The sequence below is a fragment of the Nesoenas mayeri genome (genome assembly GCF_963082525.1).
Source record: "Nesoenas mayeri genome assembly, chromosome: 5".
In the NCBI taxonomy this organism is placed as follows: Eukaryota; Metazoa; Chordata; class Aves; order Columbiformes; family Columbidae; genus Nesoenas; species Nesoenas mayeri.
This window is the reverse complement of record NC_137548.1, coordinates 44940884-44955159: the sequence shown is the minus strand read 5'-3', so window position 1 is coordinate 44955159 and position 14276 is coordinate 44940884. Positions and strand designations below refer to the sequence as shown.

Sequence of the window (14276 nt, the reverse complement as noted above, 5' to 3'; positions counted from 1 at the left end):
TCGGTGCCTTCCTCTGCTGCCCTCCCCTCCACCTTAGTGCTGCAGCATCTTTCACTTATGATCTTGCCAGCTGCACACTACCTTCATTGGCATCTGGAGTTACTGTTCCCATTCTGAGGTAGAACTGGGTGTCCCTCTGGGCTTAATCTGCTCTTTAGCAGCCTTCGTTCTTGCATTTGTAATTAAACGCTAATGTCACATCTTTGTGGAAGTAGATATTCTTTTCCTATGAACTATTGGTGACTTAAATAATGTATGAATGCATGCATATCCTTTTAATAAAAATTCTGAACTTCACAGTTTATTTTCTCATTTTAAGATGTCAAACTGAGTCTCTAATAAAGTTTGTCTGCAAGAACTTCCATGAACAGCAGACAACATCTGTGTAAAAATTCAAAATTAGTTTAGGAAGACTACTGAGATCTGGACACATGATGCATCATTTCTTTTCAAAGTGTGAATATATTTAAAAGTTCATCATAGTTGAGACTCTTTAGAAGGAAGATGAAGGATAGATATGACTTTTGGTTTTGCTGGCTCTCTTCCACCTTCCTTGTGCTTGTGAAAAATCATTATGATAAGATTTGTAAAAGCTGAAAGGGGCAGGTTCAAATTCTGAAAAATCTAGAAGATGCATAGGAGAAGTCTGACGTATAGGAAACTGAAAAGATGGAATGAAAGCAAGTAAGTGTTAACATCTGTGTGTCTTCTGCCTCAGAATTGAGAAGTAATGAAAGTTACCTGTTCAGTGTTAGCAACCAAATGTCAGTGCAGTATCAACCAACGCATAGTGACAGGAATAGGAAAGAAAAGAATATTGTTACGAGATAGGACCAAAGAAGAGGAGATGGCAGTTCAAAACCTTGATATCAGATGGAGCAGTCAGAATGGATCCAGGCACACCAATTTGAAATTTGGTCAGTGCTGCTCTTGGCAGGTTTGAAAGAAAAACCGTGGCAGCGGGGAGGTGGTGTGGGTGCTGAAAACGTGTAAGGATTTGTAGTGACTGGGCAGAGAGCTGTAGGAGAAGGTGCTGAAGGCCATCAGGGTAGACATACCCAACTCAGGAAGCTTCTGAGCAACAAACTGTTGGAGCTTGGGATAATAAATTGAGGAAACATTACTATGTACTTCCCTTATTCTTCATAGCATTTTCTTATTTATCTGCTACAGAATACCAATTCTTGCATGGATGGACCTCTGGACAGACCTGGAATGACTGTTTAAATGTCTTTATGCTTATTTTGAATAGTGGCACTTTAATAGAGTTTGAAACACTATTAGGAGTTCTCTTCTGAGGATACCCAAGGTAGTGTGTTCTTCAAGGGATTATCCATAAAAGTGCTTGTGTTCCTGATGGGGTGTGTGTGTGAGGACCATGGTTAAATAGCCAACTTGTTTCCAGACCATTTCATCCTTTATTGTGCAGGAATGCACAGAATGGGAACATGTTTCAAGAGGTCAGTTCTTCTTTACCAACTGTGCAAAAGTGGCACTTTTTTCAGTTATGATGTTCCCCTTCTAATGTGTATGTTTTATACTTCCTTTATTTGCATGACAACTGTTTTTCTATAGGTATTGGTCTGGCCTATGTCTCTGCAGTCTCTGTTCTTGTATTGCTATCTGTATCTTTGAAATAATTCATTTCAATATCTTCTACAAAAGTTTGTTTTGCCTTTTTGTATTGTACAACACTTGTACCATCCTGCTCTATCACCAGTATGACTATTGGTTTGTTCAGCCTTTCCACTGCTGCGAAGATATTTTGTCAAGGCTTTGTTTGTGGTCAATAACTTATTTTTTCAAATATTTTTTCAAACCATGTGTGGTTGCGGAAGATTGTCTGCTTTTGCTAGGTTACTAGGGTAGAGCTGTACATAGTTGATCTCTTGCTAGATTACCAGAAGTCTTGGCTACAGTCATACAGGCCCAGTAAATTAACTTGACATGTGCAAGTTTAGGTTAAAATGTATTTGTAAGGTCAATACTCATCTCACCTGAGATTTTTAATAAATGAGATGACTGAAACACTGGTGTATCAGAGTTGAAAAATGTGAAGAAGGTCTGCTGAACTTCCTTTCCCATCCTTGAGACCTTATGTATAGGTGCTGACTGTTGCACAACTATTGATAACATGGTGGTGTAATAATCAGGCCCCACATCTATGGATAATGTGGTGGTGTAATATTCAGTCTCACACAAATAAACATTTGAAGCACTGGTTCCAAAAACAAAGCATCAGATTCACTAACCAATATATTATCAGGAATGCTGGACACACTGGCAGATAATATTGGCTCTTTCAGATTCCTTTAGCTGCTGACTGCAAAAACTGGTTTGATATCCTTCTTTTGCTCTATGTGGCTCCTGATTACCTTACTGTCGTCAAGGTGAAAGCTTCTTTAAGGAGTTTCAGGTTGTCTCTTCTTAGTAAGAGGCCAGTCACTGCTAGCTATCCTGGGTTAGGACATAGCATGCTTGCTACTTTCTTTATTGCACTATGTCTCAGAGTCTTTTTTGACAGATAAAACAAGGATTGTTTCTAGCCCATCTGTTTGAGAACATCTTAATCCTTCTTAAGATCAAGGACATTCCCCTTTCTGTTGTTCATAGACAGCAGAGCACACCTCCTGTGCACCTTGTGCTCTGTGTACTAGGATGAGCTTATGCAGAAGTGACTTAATGCTATTTGCATTGTCATTTTACATGGAACAACTTTATCAGGTGTATCTACCAGTCTTTTCTCTGTAGTGGATCATCCCACCTGTTGCAGGTTCTGGGACAGCACAGGATATGCACAAGTTATGGAATATCCAAACGGTGGTGAATGGGCAGGGAGGGCTTGGTCAGTGGCTGGCACCTGCCAGGGTGTCGCTCTTGTTTGCAGTGAGCAGCTGCCCAAAGACAGTATCCTCTGGCCATGCCGCTAGGCCATCTTTTCACATTATCATACACTGTACTACCCACCTGCGGTGCACAAAGGGTGCTGTGTGGTTTTGTAGGTGTATTGCTTAACTGTCTTAAATGTAACAGCTCTTTGCCAATTTTCTAAAGGCTCAAAGCAATCGTCTTACATGAACAGTGGTGTAAGGGTTTTTTATTGTTTTGCTATTTATAGTATTAGATCTTCAGTGTGGGTTGTTTTTTTCCTCCTTGCTGTATCCTCTCAGTATCCCTGTAGTGACTTCAAAAAGCTTTAAAGATAGATCAGCAACAGTCCTAATGAAGAGTTTAGTATAGAAGGGCCAGTACAATTGACCAAATTTGTGAGGATGGTATTTGGGTCCTTCAAACAGTTCTCATTTTGTGAGGGATCTGAGTGGCAGTGAAGACAGCTGCAGATCCCATAAACCAGTTAAAAACAGCGTGTGTGCAGAACTGTGCGACTTAGGCTTTGCCCGCCCAGTCCACTTGCATGTATTAGTTGTGCCTGTAAGAACTCAAAACATGTATGCTAAATATTAGAACAGCTGTGTTCAAAAATAGGCTGTTTCTATACCACACCCCTCCCCCTTAAATGTTGAACTAGATTTTCTTCTGACGTGATCACAAGCCTGCTGCTGCAGTAGGGGCTTAATGCTATTTGCGTCGTCGTTTGACATAGCAACATCTCTCGGGGGATTTTTAAACAATGCAGCTGTTCAGGAGAGATGAAGAGGTTGAGGGTGGGGAGGGGGAAAAGCAGGAGAAATAATTTCATCTGCCATGAGGGCTGTTGCTGGGGGGAGGGGAGGCAGCCAGCAAACCAGTGAGTTTAGTGGATTCATGATTCTGCATGAATGGATGGCAGGATCATGGGAGTCGCGGCTTTCCCTTGAATGGGAAGGAGCATCATGGGAATCTGGCTGCTTCTAATCTTTTTTGTGAATGATTCTTTTTCTTTAACATGGCACTGCTTTTATGAATGGCTCTGGGGGCAAAGTGCTGCAAAATCCTTCTCAGGCTGTATACAGGTTCCTCAAGGGATGTTGGGGTTGGGGTCAGGTGCAGCGAAACACAGATATGGCAATGTTAAGCTGCTGTTCTGCTCTTTTGAACTCCGAGAGGACATTGTACTGATTTGAATTCAGTGTAATTAATTTAGTTTGAGGGAAGCAGAGTTGTTTTTTATATTAAGTGTTTTTAATACTTGCTTTCTTTTTCTGTTTCAAAATGTAGTGGGTTACATGTGTTTTCCGTGTTCTGTTAAGGATGGAGATGACAGCATATCAGAATGCTTTTGGAATTATTAAACTTGAAGTTCTGTTCATGTACACCCATGTGTTCCCTTTTTGATATGTGTTCAAAATACTAAATATTCAAAAAGTTTTCGGGCACCAGAAGGGAGACTGGAAATGGAGTACAGTAAAATAAAGAATGGTTTTGCTTGGTCTGAAGAAACTAATTTACCATTTAAGTTGGAAATAAAGTGTTCTTTTCAACTTCTACTTGAACATGGTTTTCATGCATTTTCAGATTTCTGCTTTTTTTTTTTGTGCTAAACCCATTCAAAATCTTTTTCTTCCCATCTTCATTGTCCCTTACAAACGAAATGCTGAATCATTTGAGAATTTACCTTCGCACCAAAAGCAGCTTACTGTTGCAAACTTTTTGTACAGGTTTTGTTAAAATTCAAGGATTCTTATTACAGAGATGAAAATGTTAATTTGCAATATTAGCAACTTAATATTTTATAAAACCGTAATAACTGATATATTCTTAGTATCTGGATGGTAATTCAACTATTTCAAACTTAAACTTTAAAACTTTTTCTAGAGGAGAAGTACAAAGTGGAAACAAGAGTAATTGTGGCAGACTTTGGAGAGAGAGAAGATATTTACAGTGGAATCAAAGCAGGATTGGAAGGCCTGGAAATTGGTGTTTTAGGTTTGTATCTGATCTTCCTTTCATCGTATGTTTTGTCGTGACATGCTTACTAACTTTTTCCCATATTGAAGTTGATTGAAACCAATTCACAAAAGCTAATGTTTGCCTGACTAAAACTGTGTTGCTGCATAATCAATAAGAGGTTTTTTCTTTTTAGCTTCCTGTTGATATACTACATGAGATGGTGCTTGCACGTGTGCCTGGGTTCCAAGAACTGTGATGCTTACTGAATGTGATGTGTTGTTCCTTGTCTGCTAAAGGCTCTTTGTTTTACCACTGCATGCACAGCGACCTGACTGAATGCCATCTTACAACCTAAACAAGCTCCAGATACTTAGATTCAGCTTAGCAATAGAGTCCTGTGAGGGTGGAAAAAAAAGTCAACTTTTAATTGTGGAGCTGTTAAAATTTAATCATTACAATATAGCATCAAGTAACTGGCTCCTGCTTCAAAAGTCTTAAGTGCGTTCTGGTCATGTTGGTAAGCTGTGGTTCTTCTGCTGGTAGCAACACAATGTGCCTGAATATGGTTCGTGATATTGCAGGAGTGTGGGTGGTGTGTCAGTCCCTGAAAAGACAAGATGATCCTTCCAGCTACTACATCAAATGTAGAACTTACATGATTTCAAGAAATTATTTATCACAAACAAAGAACAGTTTAAATATAACAGTTTACATTAATCTTTTCTGAACAGTAGGGTAAAGGCAGTTTCTTATCTGTGTTCTGGTTCTTTCCTTAGGAGCATATATACCTGTGCATATGTTGTATTTTTATGGTTACTCAGTATGGGGATGAGAACCTATGATAGTTAGACACAAGGCTTCACATTCTTATGAAGTCACATGGCTCAGACTTCTACTGGTCTATGTCATCTGACAGAGTACTTCTCACTAGACAGCTCATTTTACTAACCTGAAGTGCACTGATGAGAGCTAAACTTTTTTTTTTAAAAGCATATTTCAAAATAAGTTCATTATATACATGACGATACAGTGTAGGAGCTTTGTTTCCAATAGATGAATCTTGTACAACATCTGCAAATAATGACCAAAAAAGTAATGTCTATAAAAACTCAATTAAAAATAATATTAAAAGATAAATCCCAGGATGTCGCTTAATACTTCTGATGGATTTGAGCACATGCAGCTCATGACATCCAGTACTTAATTGTTATAAAAACCCAAATCCATTGGAGTAACTGCAACTGTCAGTGTGTTTTGTGTGAAGAGTAGTTCTGACAAAGCTGTGGATGCCTTGTTTCTTGTTTCTCAAGGAAATTAGTTCCAAGGAAATTTTGAAGATTAAACTTAATATTTGTTCTAATCTGTCTCATCAAAATCAATTCAGGGAATGCAAGACTTGCAAGCTGCCTGTCTCGTAGTGATTGTTGCAGAATGGTGTATCACTTATATGTCTCAAAACACTAGCAAACCTTTTATTGTGTGAGGTACGTATCCACACTGGAAGGTATTTTATTATTTCTTAAACTGTGTAAGGTTATAGTGGTGCACGGAATAATTAATCTGACTCTTAATCATCTTGCTTAAAGTGGACACGAAGGCAGTGAATGTATCTTGGATTTTATGTAAACTTATTACAGGAAAACAAGCCTGTTCCTCAAACAGCCTGGTTCGTGCTTTTATTTGCATGAGCACTTTGCTATTTTTACCATGTTTTTAGTCAACGAGATGTTCTGGAGTTGTGTATTCTCTAGCTGAGTTCCTTTGCTTTTTTTCTTGTAGCTATTGCCAGCGCAGATTTACAGACATCTCTCTTCTCACTAATCACTAGCAGTTTTAGTAGATCTCATGCTTGAGTTCATCAGATTACTTGATATGTAGGTTTTTTCTTTTCTCCAGATATAGCTGTATTTATAGAAACCATTTGCCAATGTAATTTTTCAACAGAAATGATGGCTTCTCCAGAAAGACTGTATCTTAATTTTTTATGGCAATTAATTTCATGCTTTTAGTACCTTATTTAAAATTCTGTAGCATTTGTTGCAGTCTGGAATGTAGCTCTTATTGACCTGCATTTTTCACATTTGTGTGAGAGAAAACATGAGTTTAAATGAGAACAGCCATAAGAGATGAGGTCTCAGGTTCCAGTGTACTTTCTTCTTTCAGGTCTCATCTGGAACAGTGGGTATGAGAAGCGTTGGTAGCACAGCATAGTTGTCAGTGATCAGTGCTGATCATTTTTTAACCTTATACTTAGAGACACAGGAGTCTCCACATATACTCCTCAAGATCGAGCTTCTGATTATATAGTTGCACAGCGTATAACTAAAGTACTTACAGATTGAAATCCTTGTAAACTTATTTGGAAGCTTCTTCTCACCCACATAGGAAGGCTAAAAGAGTTTGCATAATGTTTTGCTGTGTGTTCAAAACAGCGTCTGTCAGTGACTTCGAACATGTGCTAGCTACAGCAATATGTTAAACAAGCAGAGGTGGGAAATCTTTATTTTGCTGTGGTTCTCAAAAGGAGTCTGAGCCGGACTGGATCTTACTCTGTAGTTATCGAGATTTCTGTAGGCAAAATATGCCTGTACAAACTGATTTTTTTTAAAAAAAAATGTTCTGTTTCAAACTGCAGCAAAAGAAAAAATGATAGCTGGAAGTGGAAGGGTACATATCTGGGACCCAGTCTGCAGTAAACGGTGTGAATTTTCTGACTGTCACTGTAGCATGAATCATATAAATACTCTAAATTTGGAGAGAATAACCAAGGTTAGTCCCAAAACTCTGCCACAGTTCATAGCCAAAATCCTTCTCAGAGAGATGGACTGAAAACCAGTTTATTTTAGATGAAAAGAAGAAAAAAAAAACTCTGGCTCCCTCTGGAAGATTTAACCTGCTTCATTTTAAAACTTCACTCTCTAAATACAGTGAACATCTGCTGGGAATCTGCCAACTCCCCATTCTCCTCAATCCTTCCGTTCTCCAAGCTGAAATCTAAAAGTTAAAAATTTGAAACACACCACATGCCTAACGAACTAAGGCTTTCCGTAAATACACTGAGATCTGATCTAAAAGACGTGTCATTCGAGGGAATCTCGGAATTTTTGTGCACCTTGCCAGAATCTCTCCCACATGGAGCCCGGGCTCCGGCTGCCACCTGCCGGCGGCAGCTGCGGTGGCACCTGGGGCCCGGCGGCCGCTGCACCGGGAATGGGGCTGAGGAGAGGGGTCGTGATGCATGGCCTGCATTAGGTTTCCTTAATACCCTCTCAGGCACCAAGAGCTTTTCTTTGGCTTGAAACCCCATTTCCGCAGCCTTGAGGAACTCCGTGATGCAGTGATGGTGTTCATTAGAATGTTTTAAATGCAACTTTTCAAGAGGATTGCTTGAAAATTGTCTCTTATCAGAGCATGACAAATCAAATCTCATGCAAGCAATCTAACTAAAACTTCATATTTTTGTTTCAGTCAACAACGTGGGAATTTCATATGTTTATCCTGAATATTTTCTTGATGTGCCAGACCTGGATAAAGTAAGTGCTTTTGTGGTACCTTCTGGTGTTCTCATTTTTAGCACTGAATACTTAATGGATATGGTGAAAGTATTTAGGTTTGGTGAAGGTACTTGCATAATGATGTTTTCTGATTAGAATTTAGGGTTCAAAAAGCTAGGAGATCTACATAAACAACATAACACAATCCAGATTATGGCGGTCTCTCTTTTTGTGTTGTTTTTTACTTCATGCTGTTCCCTGCTTTTTCATTTTGTATTTCTATTTCAGACAAATGCTGTGGGGGTCAATATCTGAATTTCACTCCTGTCTGCATATTCCTTAACACTGTATGGAACTTAAACATGACTGGTTTAGACAGTTTGTAATGTGGGGACAATCTTGGTTGTGTTGGGTACATTGAAAACTCTGATTCTGGACAACTTCAGTGGTGCATGATTTTGTTTCCAAAAGCCCTGTAGCTCCTGTATCCACTGTGGGTTTGTGCATTCTGCTTAAGTATTGATGGATGTATCTGTTTTTTCGTTCACTTTCAAATAAGCTTCATAATATTTAGCAAAAAAACCCTTTTTTTTTTTTTTTCTCTTTACCCCATGACCTTTAAGTTACTAGAACACTGTTATGAAATGGTTAAGAACAAAATACAGACACTAATTTATGAACATATCTAAAATACCAGAATATACTTGAGTTCATAAATATTGCAAATAGTGCTAGGAAACACAGTATCAATGTGACACATCTGTGCTGTTCTTTATTGGTGTGAGCTCCTAATCAGAGGTACAACTTGACTACCAGCCATTCACAGACTTTTTGCTTTGAAAGTCTGTCACTGTTCCAGGTACTTAAGCAGGAAGGCAAGGAGTACAGGTGGATATGTAAGTGTAAGGTTTAATTTATCCTGGCACTTAAACCCCGAGGATGTGTAAATATTGATCAAATAACTTACAACAAACCCCAAAACTTTGTTTTCTTGCAGACGGTTGACAAAATGATCAACATTAACATCATGACTGTTTGTAAGGTAAGTGCTGTCTTACCAACACTTGTTCTTGATGCCTTAATTCAAACCAGCAAACAATTAAAATTCAGTTGTTTGAAGCAATTACTTTCACCTGTTGAACCACAGGTTCATTTTTCATCTTGGAGTAACCCAGAGGTTCTGATTGTTGTATCCGATTGTTCTGATTGGTGTGTGGAATAGCTGATAAGTCTCTTTGCAACAAATTCTATTTAGTAGAGCCAGGTAGGTACATGAAACAACACTTAATGCTGCTTCATGCTGGTTGTTCTAGTTCTAATGTAATCGTTTATTCTTCTCCACTTGTATCTGTGTTTCTTGGGGTGGGCTTTCCTTATCTTTGTACGCCTAAGGATTTGTATACTGTTGTGAGAAGGCACTTAAATATTTTCTGTGAAATATATGAACAAGAAGGAAAACAAAGTTCACAGAAGTGTGCATTAACTTTTGAAGTAGTGAGCTTCCCTTTTTGATATTTAAGCTGTATGTTTTTTTAATCAGGAAGAAATCAGCCTGACTTGAGGCTAAAATATATGGCTGTTTCCTCGTTTATTAACATGAGGCCCACTCATAAATCAGATTTTCATCCTACTGTTTCAAAGCTTAAAAGGGGCAGAGGGAATAGTATCTGCTTACATGACATAGGGAGTCAGTGTATTACCAGTGAGTGCTGAAGAAACTCCTTGTGATTATTCACTGCTAAACATTAACTTTCTCTTCCTATGCATAACACAACTTGCATCTCCATTAGCCGAGGGTTAACTTTTTTAGCTATAAAGCTAAAATATTACGTGTTTCAAAGCTGGCTTGAAAGATTTGACATTCTTGTAGCTGTTCTGATTGGATTAAGTACTAAATTCATCTAGTATGGTGCTCTCAGGGAGTCTAAAGTGTAGGTGTTCTGTTTCCATGTGGGGAGGCACAGGACCTCTTGAAATAATGCTTCTGTAAGGTTCTCACACCTTAATAAAACATAGGCAAACGGTGGAAAAGCAACCCTTGCATGACTAAATGGGATTGTTAATGTCAGCTTGCTGCTACTCACTTCTGCGTGATTTACTTGACATCTTAAACCGACTTGTTGCAGAGTTAGAAATGCTGCAACAGTGAGTCTTCAGAAATTTTTCATCTTGAAAATGACTGCTAGCCTAATAAGTACAGATTTTTAGTTGACTGAGAAGGGTTGTGGTCTGTGGTGTCTTGTTGCATTCCTGAAAGATTTTCATCAGAGAATTCAGTTATTAATGGGCACCTTTTAAAGTTTCTCTTATGAAAGTAATTTAGCAGATTTTTTTTAATGTTAACACAGCTACACCAGGTGTAAATGTGAAGTGCTGTTGTGCGTAGCCCTCTTAGCTAGAGATCAGTGTCATCAGAAGAATGCCTCTGCTAAGGTGTGACATCTGTGCTGTGCCAGCAGAGGGAGTGCACTATTCAGTGATTAAAGAATTTGGGGTGTCAGGCTTCCTGGGAGCATTTTGCTAGACTGTAAAAGTTACAAATCAACTACTTTTATATGCATTTCTGAAGATGGTAGTCTAGAATAATTGTTAAGGTCTGCTTTACTGGGTATGTACCTAAAATTCCAGAGATGCAGCCAGATTGTATTGGTTTCCAGAGTAAACTAGTGTATTTTGTAGCTTGAGTCTTTGTGTTTGTGATCGATGGTGTTCAACTATTTAACAAAATTGTTGTACAGGTTCTGGTAGAATTTGCATTGTCAACCAAATATCTACTTGCTGTGTTTTAACAGTGTTTTTCCTTATGTTTGAAAACTTTTTTTCTTGTCTGTGAGCAGCTTCTGTTACTGTATATAATCAGTTTGAGCATAAGCTTCCAGGCTTGAAAATGTTTCATCCTGCATGAGCCTGTTGTGTAATTAAACAGTAGGCATGCCAGATGCTTACTGTTTTGGGAAGAGGAACACATTAGAGATATGTACCATCTGTAAGTAATTTTTTCAGGCGAACCCGTGGAACTGGGGAATCATGGTAGGAAAAACAATTTTGGGAAAGCCTGTGTGTCCTTTCACTTAGATTTTTGGGACATAATCCTGTGAACATGTAGTTTGGTGTTTGAGGCTGATTTAATCTCTTACCCAGGGGTATAAGTGTGCTTAAAAAAAAAAAAAAAAAAAATCCCTTCTTGCCTGATTAAAAACATGAAGTTTGAGATGGAGGAGGGCACTGGGTCCGTCAGCAAGGAGATAACGACCTGCTGAAGAGCTAAAGGTACAGGAGGGGCAAAGCAGGTTTTGTGTATCCATTTGGGCTCAGAGTATCTTCAGATTCTCATCAGAAGTGTTACAGAAATGGTCTACTGTTACATTCTGGAACTTTACCACCTACTTCCTTGCCTTTGGGACCAAACTTCCTCAGTGCTTAAAGGGTAACAATATTCCAAGTCTTTTAAGTAACCTGCACCTGTGCTGTCAGCAACACCTCTTTGGATACCATAACATTTCTGGTACGCATGTCACATACCCCTGCTTCTGGCTGAAATGCTCCTTAGGCTTGGAGTGGGAAAGTGAAGACATTCAGCACAGTTTGATTCTGCAGAACTATTAAGGTCTCCTTTGTTGCCACAAGTGAAAGCTTGTTTGAAGGATAATCATCTCTTACCTCTTGACCCATTGTTTTCTTTGTTGGGCAGCTCATTGATTTCCTAGGGGAAATGCATTGAGCAGGAGGGGATACAATGAGAGATAAGACCCTCATCTTTACCTCCCAGGATAAATTATCAGCCTAGTTGGTTCTGCTGTTTCATACTTTTCCCAAACCATTAGAGAATCTAATACTATGAAATTTCCCTATGTGTTTGAGAACTTGTTTCCCCATCAGAGCGTTTAAACGTGTTTCTTTTCAAAATCCTGTTTGATGCTATTTGCTCCTATCATGTCCTTAGAGCACTGATGGATTAGGTCTCCCGTGAACCCCACGGTGTTGCAATTTTGGCACTGGACAGTTTGGTGTGATTACTGTGATCTGCCTTCAAAGCATCCTGTACACCACCAAAAACAAGCTATGCAAAAATGCAGAAAACACATTGGAAATCTCACATCTTATAAAATACTGGTTAAAAACCCAGTCAAACACCACTGTGCCCCCTCCCACTGCAGTAAGTTCTTTTTAAGCTCTCCAGGAAATACCACATTTTTATGGTCATGTGCAGTGCAGGAGTTAGTCTGTTCTTCATTTAATATAGAAAACTAGAAGTGCTTTGGGTTTGATGATGCCATAAACAGAATGAAGAATTTTTGTTTGTGGTATTTTCTCAGGAAAGCTTGAGACTTGATGCAGCCTAGTGCAAGGATTGAGTTGACAGATAAATGAGGAAGACAGGGTAGTATGTGAAGTATGGTTCCTGTCATAATTGCATCTCAAGCTTCTGGGGGGATTTAAAAAACAGAACTTTAATGGTTGTTGATGGTAGTTCAGGTAACATGGGTTTGTATTATTTTTTGATGTCTCATCAAATTTTGAGACACAAACTAAACTTATTTTTGACATTGAAAAAATATCAGGTTAAAAGTCCTGGGGCTTTTCACTAACCAGCCAGTGTTGAAGAGCCAAAATTATAGTTGTGCTGTATAGTTGTCATCTATAGTTCCTTTGTATCAACTGCATCTTCTTGTGTCAATTCACCTTTGTATACTACAGCCTTTATTTTAACCTGGAAAAACAGTTAAACTTGATTTGGCTGTTGGATTAATGTGTTGAAAGCCAAGGATGCCAGACTTGCTGTCCGGTGGAAAAAACGGGCAGATAATGAGCATAAAGAATTGTTTCCCATACTTCAGGGAGCCCTTCTTTCTCATTTGGGAAGCTGCAAGAGATACTTAGTATGTGAGGAACAGCAAGTAAGTTATTTCTGTTTGCAGCATCACAATATGGTAATTGCATTGGGAGTGAGGCATGAACTTGTGTTCTCTTGAAAAATGAGAGACTAAGTAGTTCAGGGAGTGCTGGCTTAGTGGTTGATTAAGCAAGGTACTGAATTGGTTTGCAAGGTATTGTGTTGTGGGGGAATGTAAATTTTAGGCTTGCAGGTCAGGCTTCTGTTGGAAATGGGTGTTGACGGAGGAAGGGAGGAGTAAATTACACACATGTATGCGGCTTGGTGTGTGTGCTAATCTTTGCCTTGATCACCTTATTTGTGTTTTATACTGTGTGTCAAATACAAAGGGATTTAGGCCTACAAGATGGAGGATTTTTATCATCACTGTATTTGAGAAACTTATAATTTGCTTAAGACTTCAAAATACATAAATACTCTGTGTTATGAACCAAACCAAACACCCACCCCCCTCCCCAACCCCCAAACAAAAAACAAACAAAAAAACCCACAACCACCTGCAGCTGATATAAAACTGAAAAGGGGAAAGAAGTTAGTGTATTTGAGACAGAGGAAAATATTGTTTTGTGGGCCTGTACATAGATAGAAGAAAAGTCTGGGGAGTAATAATCCTGAAAGACAGTAGGAAATGCCATATCTCTCTCCCATGAGTGTTCAGATGGACTAGTGCAGGCTAACACCACGTCTGCAAAGGTACCTTACCAGAAGCTGGATGATAGTTGCCTGTGCTCTGCTAGAATCTTATGTGAATTTCTGTGTTAGCTGTGTATTGGAGAGGATCACAGCAAGTGGAACTTAGTTCTGAGGGGAGTGGCAATCTTGTCTTGTGAGAAGAAATCACTCTGTGTGTTCTAATCTAGTCAAGAGGTTTCTTTACATTGATATTCAAAGTCATAATCAAAGGAGGGATGATTTAGCCAAGTACATAATAAAAGTTTATAACAGAGACGGACAGTTGCGAACACTTGGAAGAGGAGCAAGTGTTCTGTGAAGGTGGTCATGAGTATCATTCAGATGGTCCGGAGGGAGAAATTAAATGCTGCAGTTTCCCACCTTGC

General features: G+C 38.9%; 1 protein-coding gene across 1 annotated transcript in view; it reads left to right on the top strand.

Moving 5' to 3' along the window:
- HSD17B12 (hydroxysteroid 17-beta dehydrogenase 12) overlaps positions 1-14276 on the top strand; it is a gene marked incomplete at its 5' end in the record, with an annotated part of 86475 nt that overhangs the window by 47450 nt on the left and 24749 nt on the right. Inside the window, 3 exon segments of the mRNA XM_080345808.1 lie at positions 4756-4866; positions 8299-8363; positions 9322-9366. Coding sequence (XP_080201934.1) covers positions 4756-4866; positions 8299-8363; positions 9322-9366 — 221 coding nt within the window.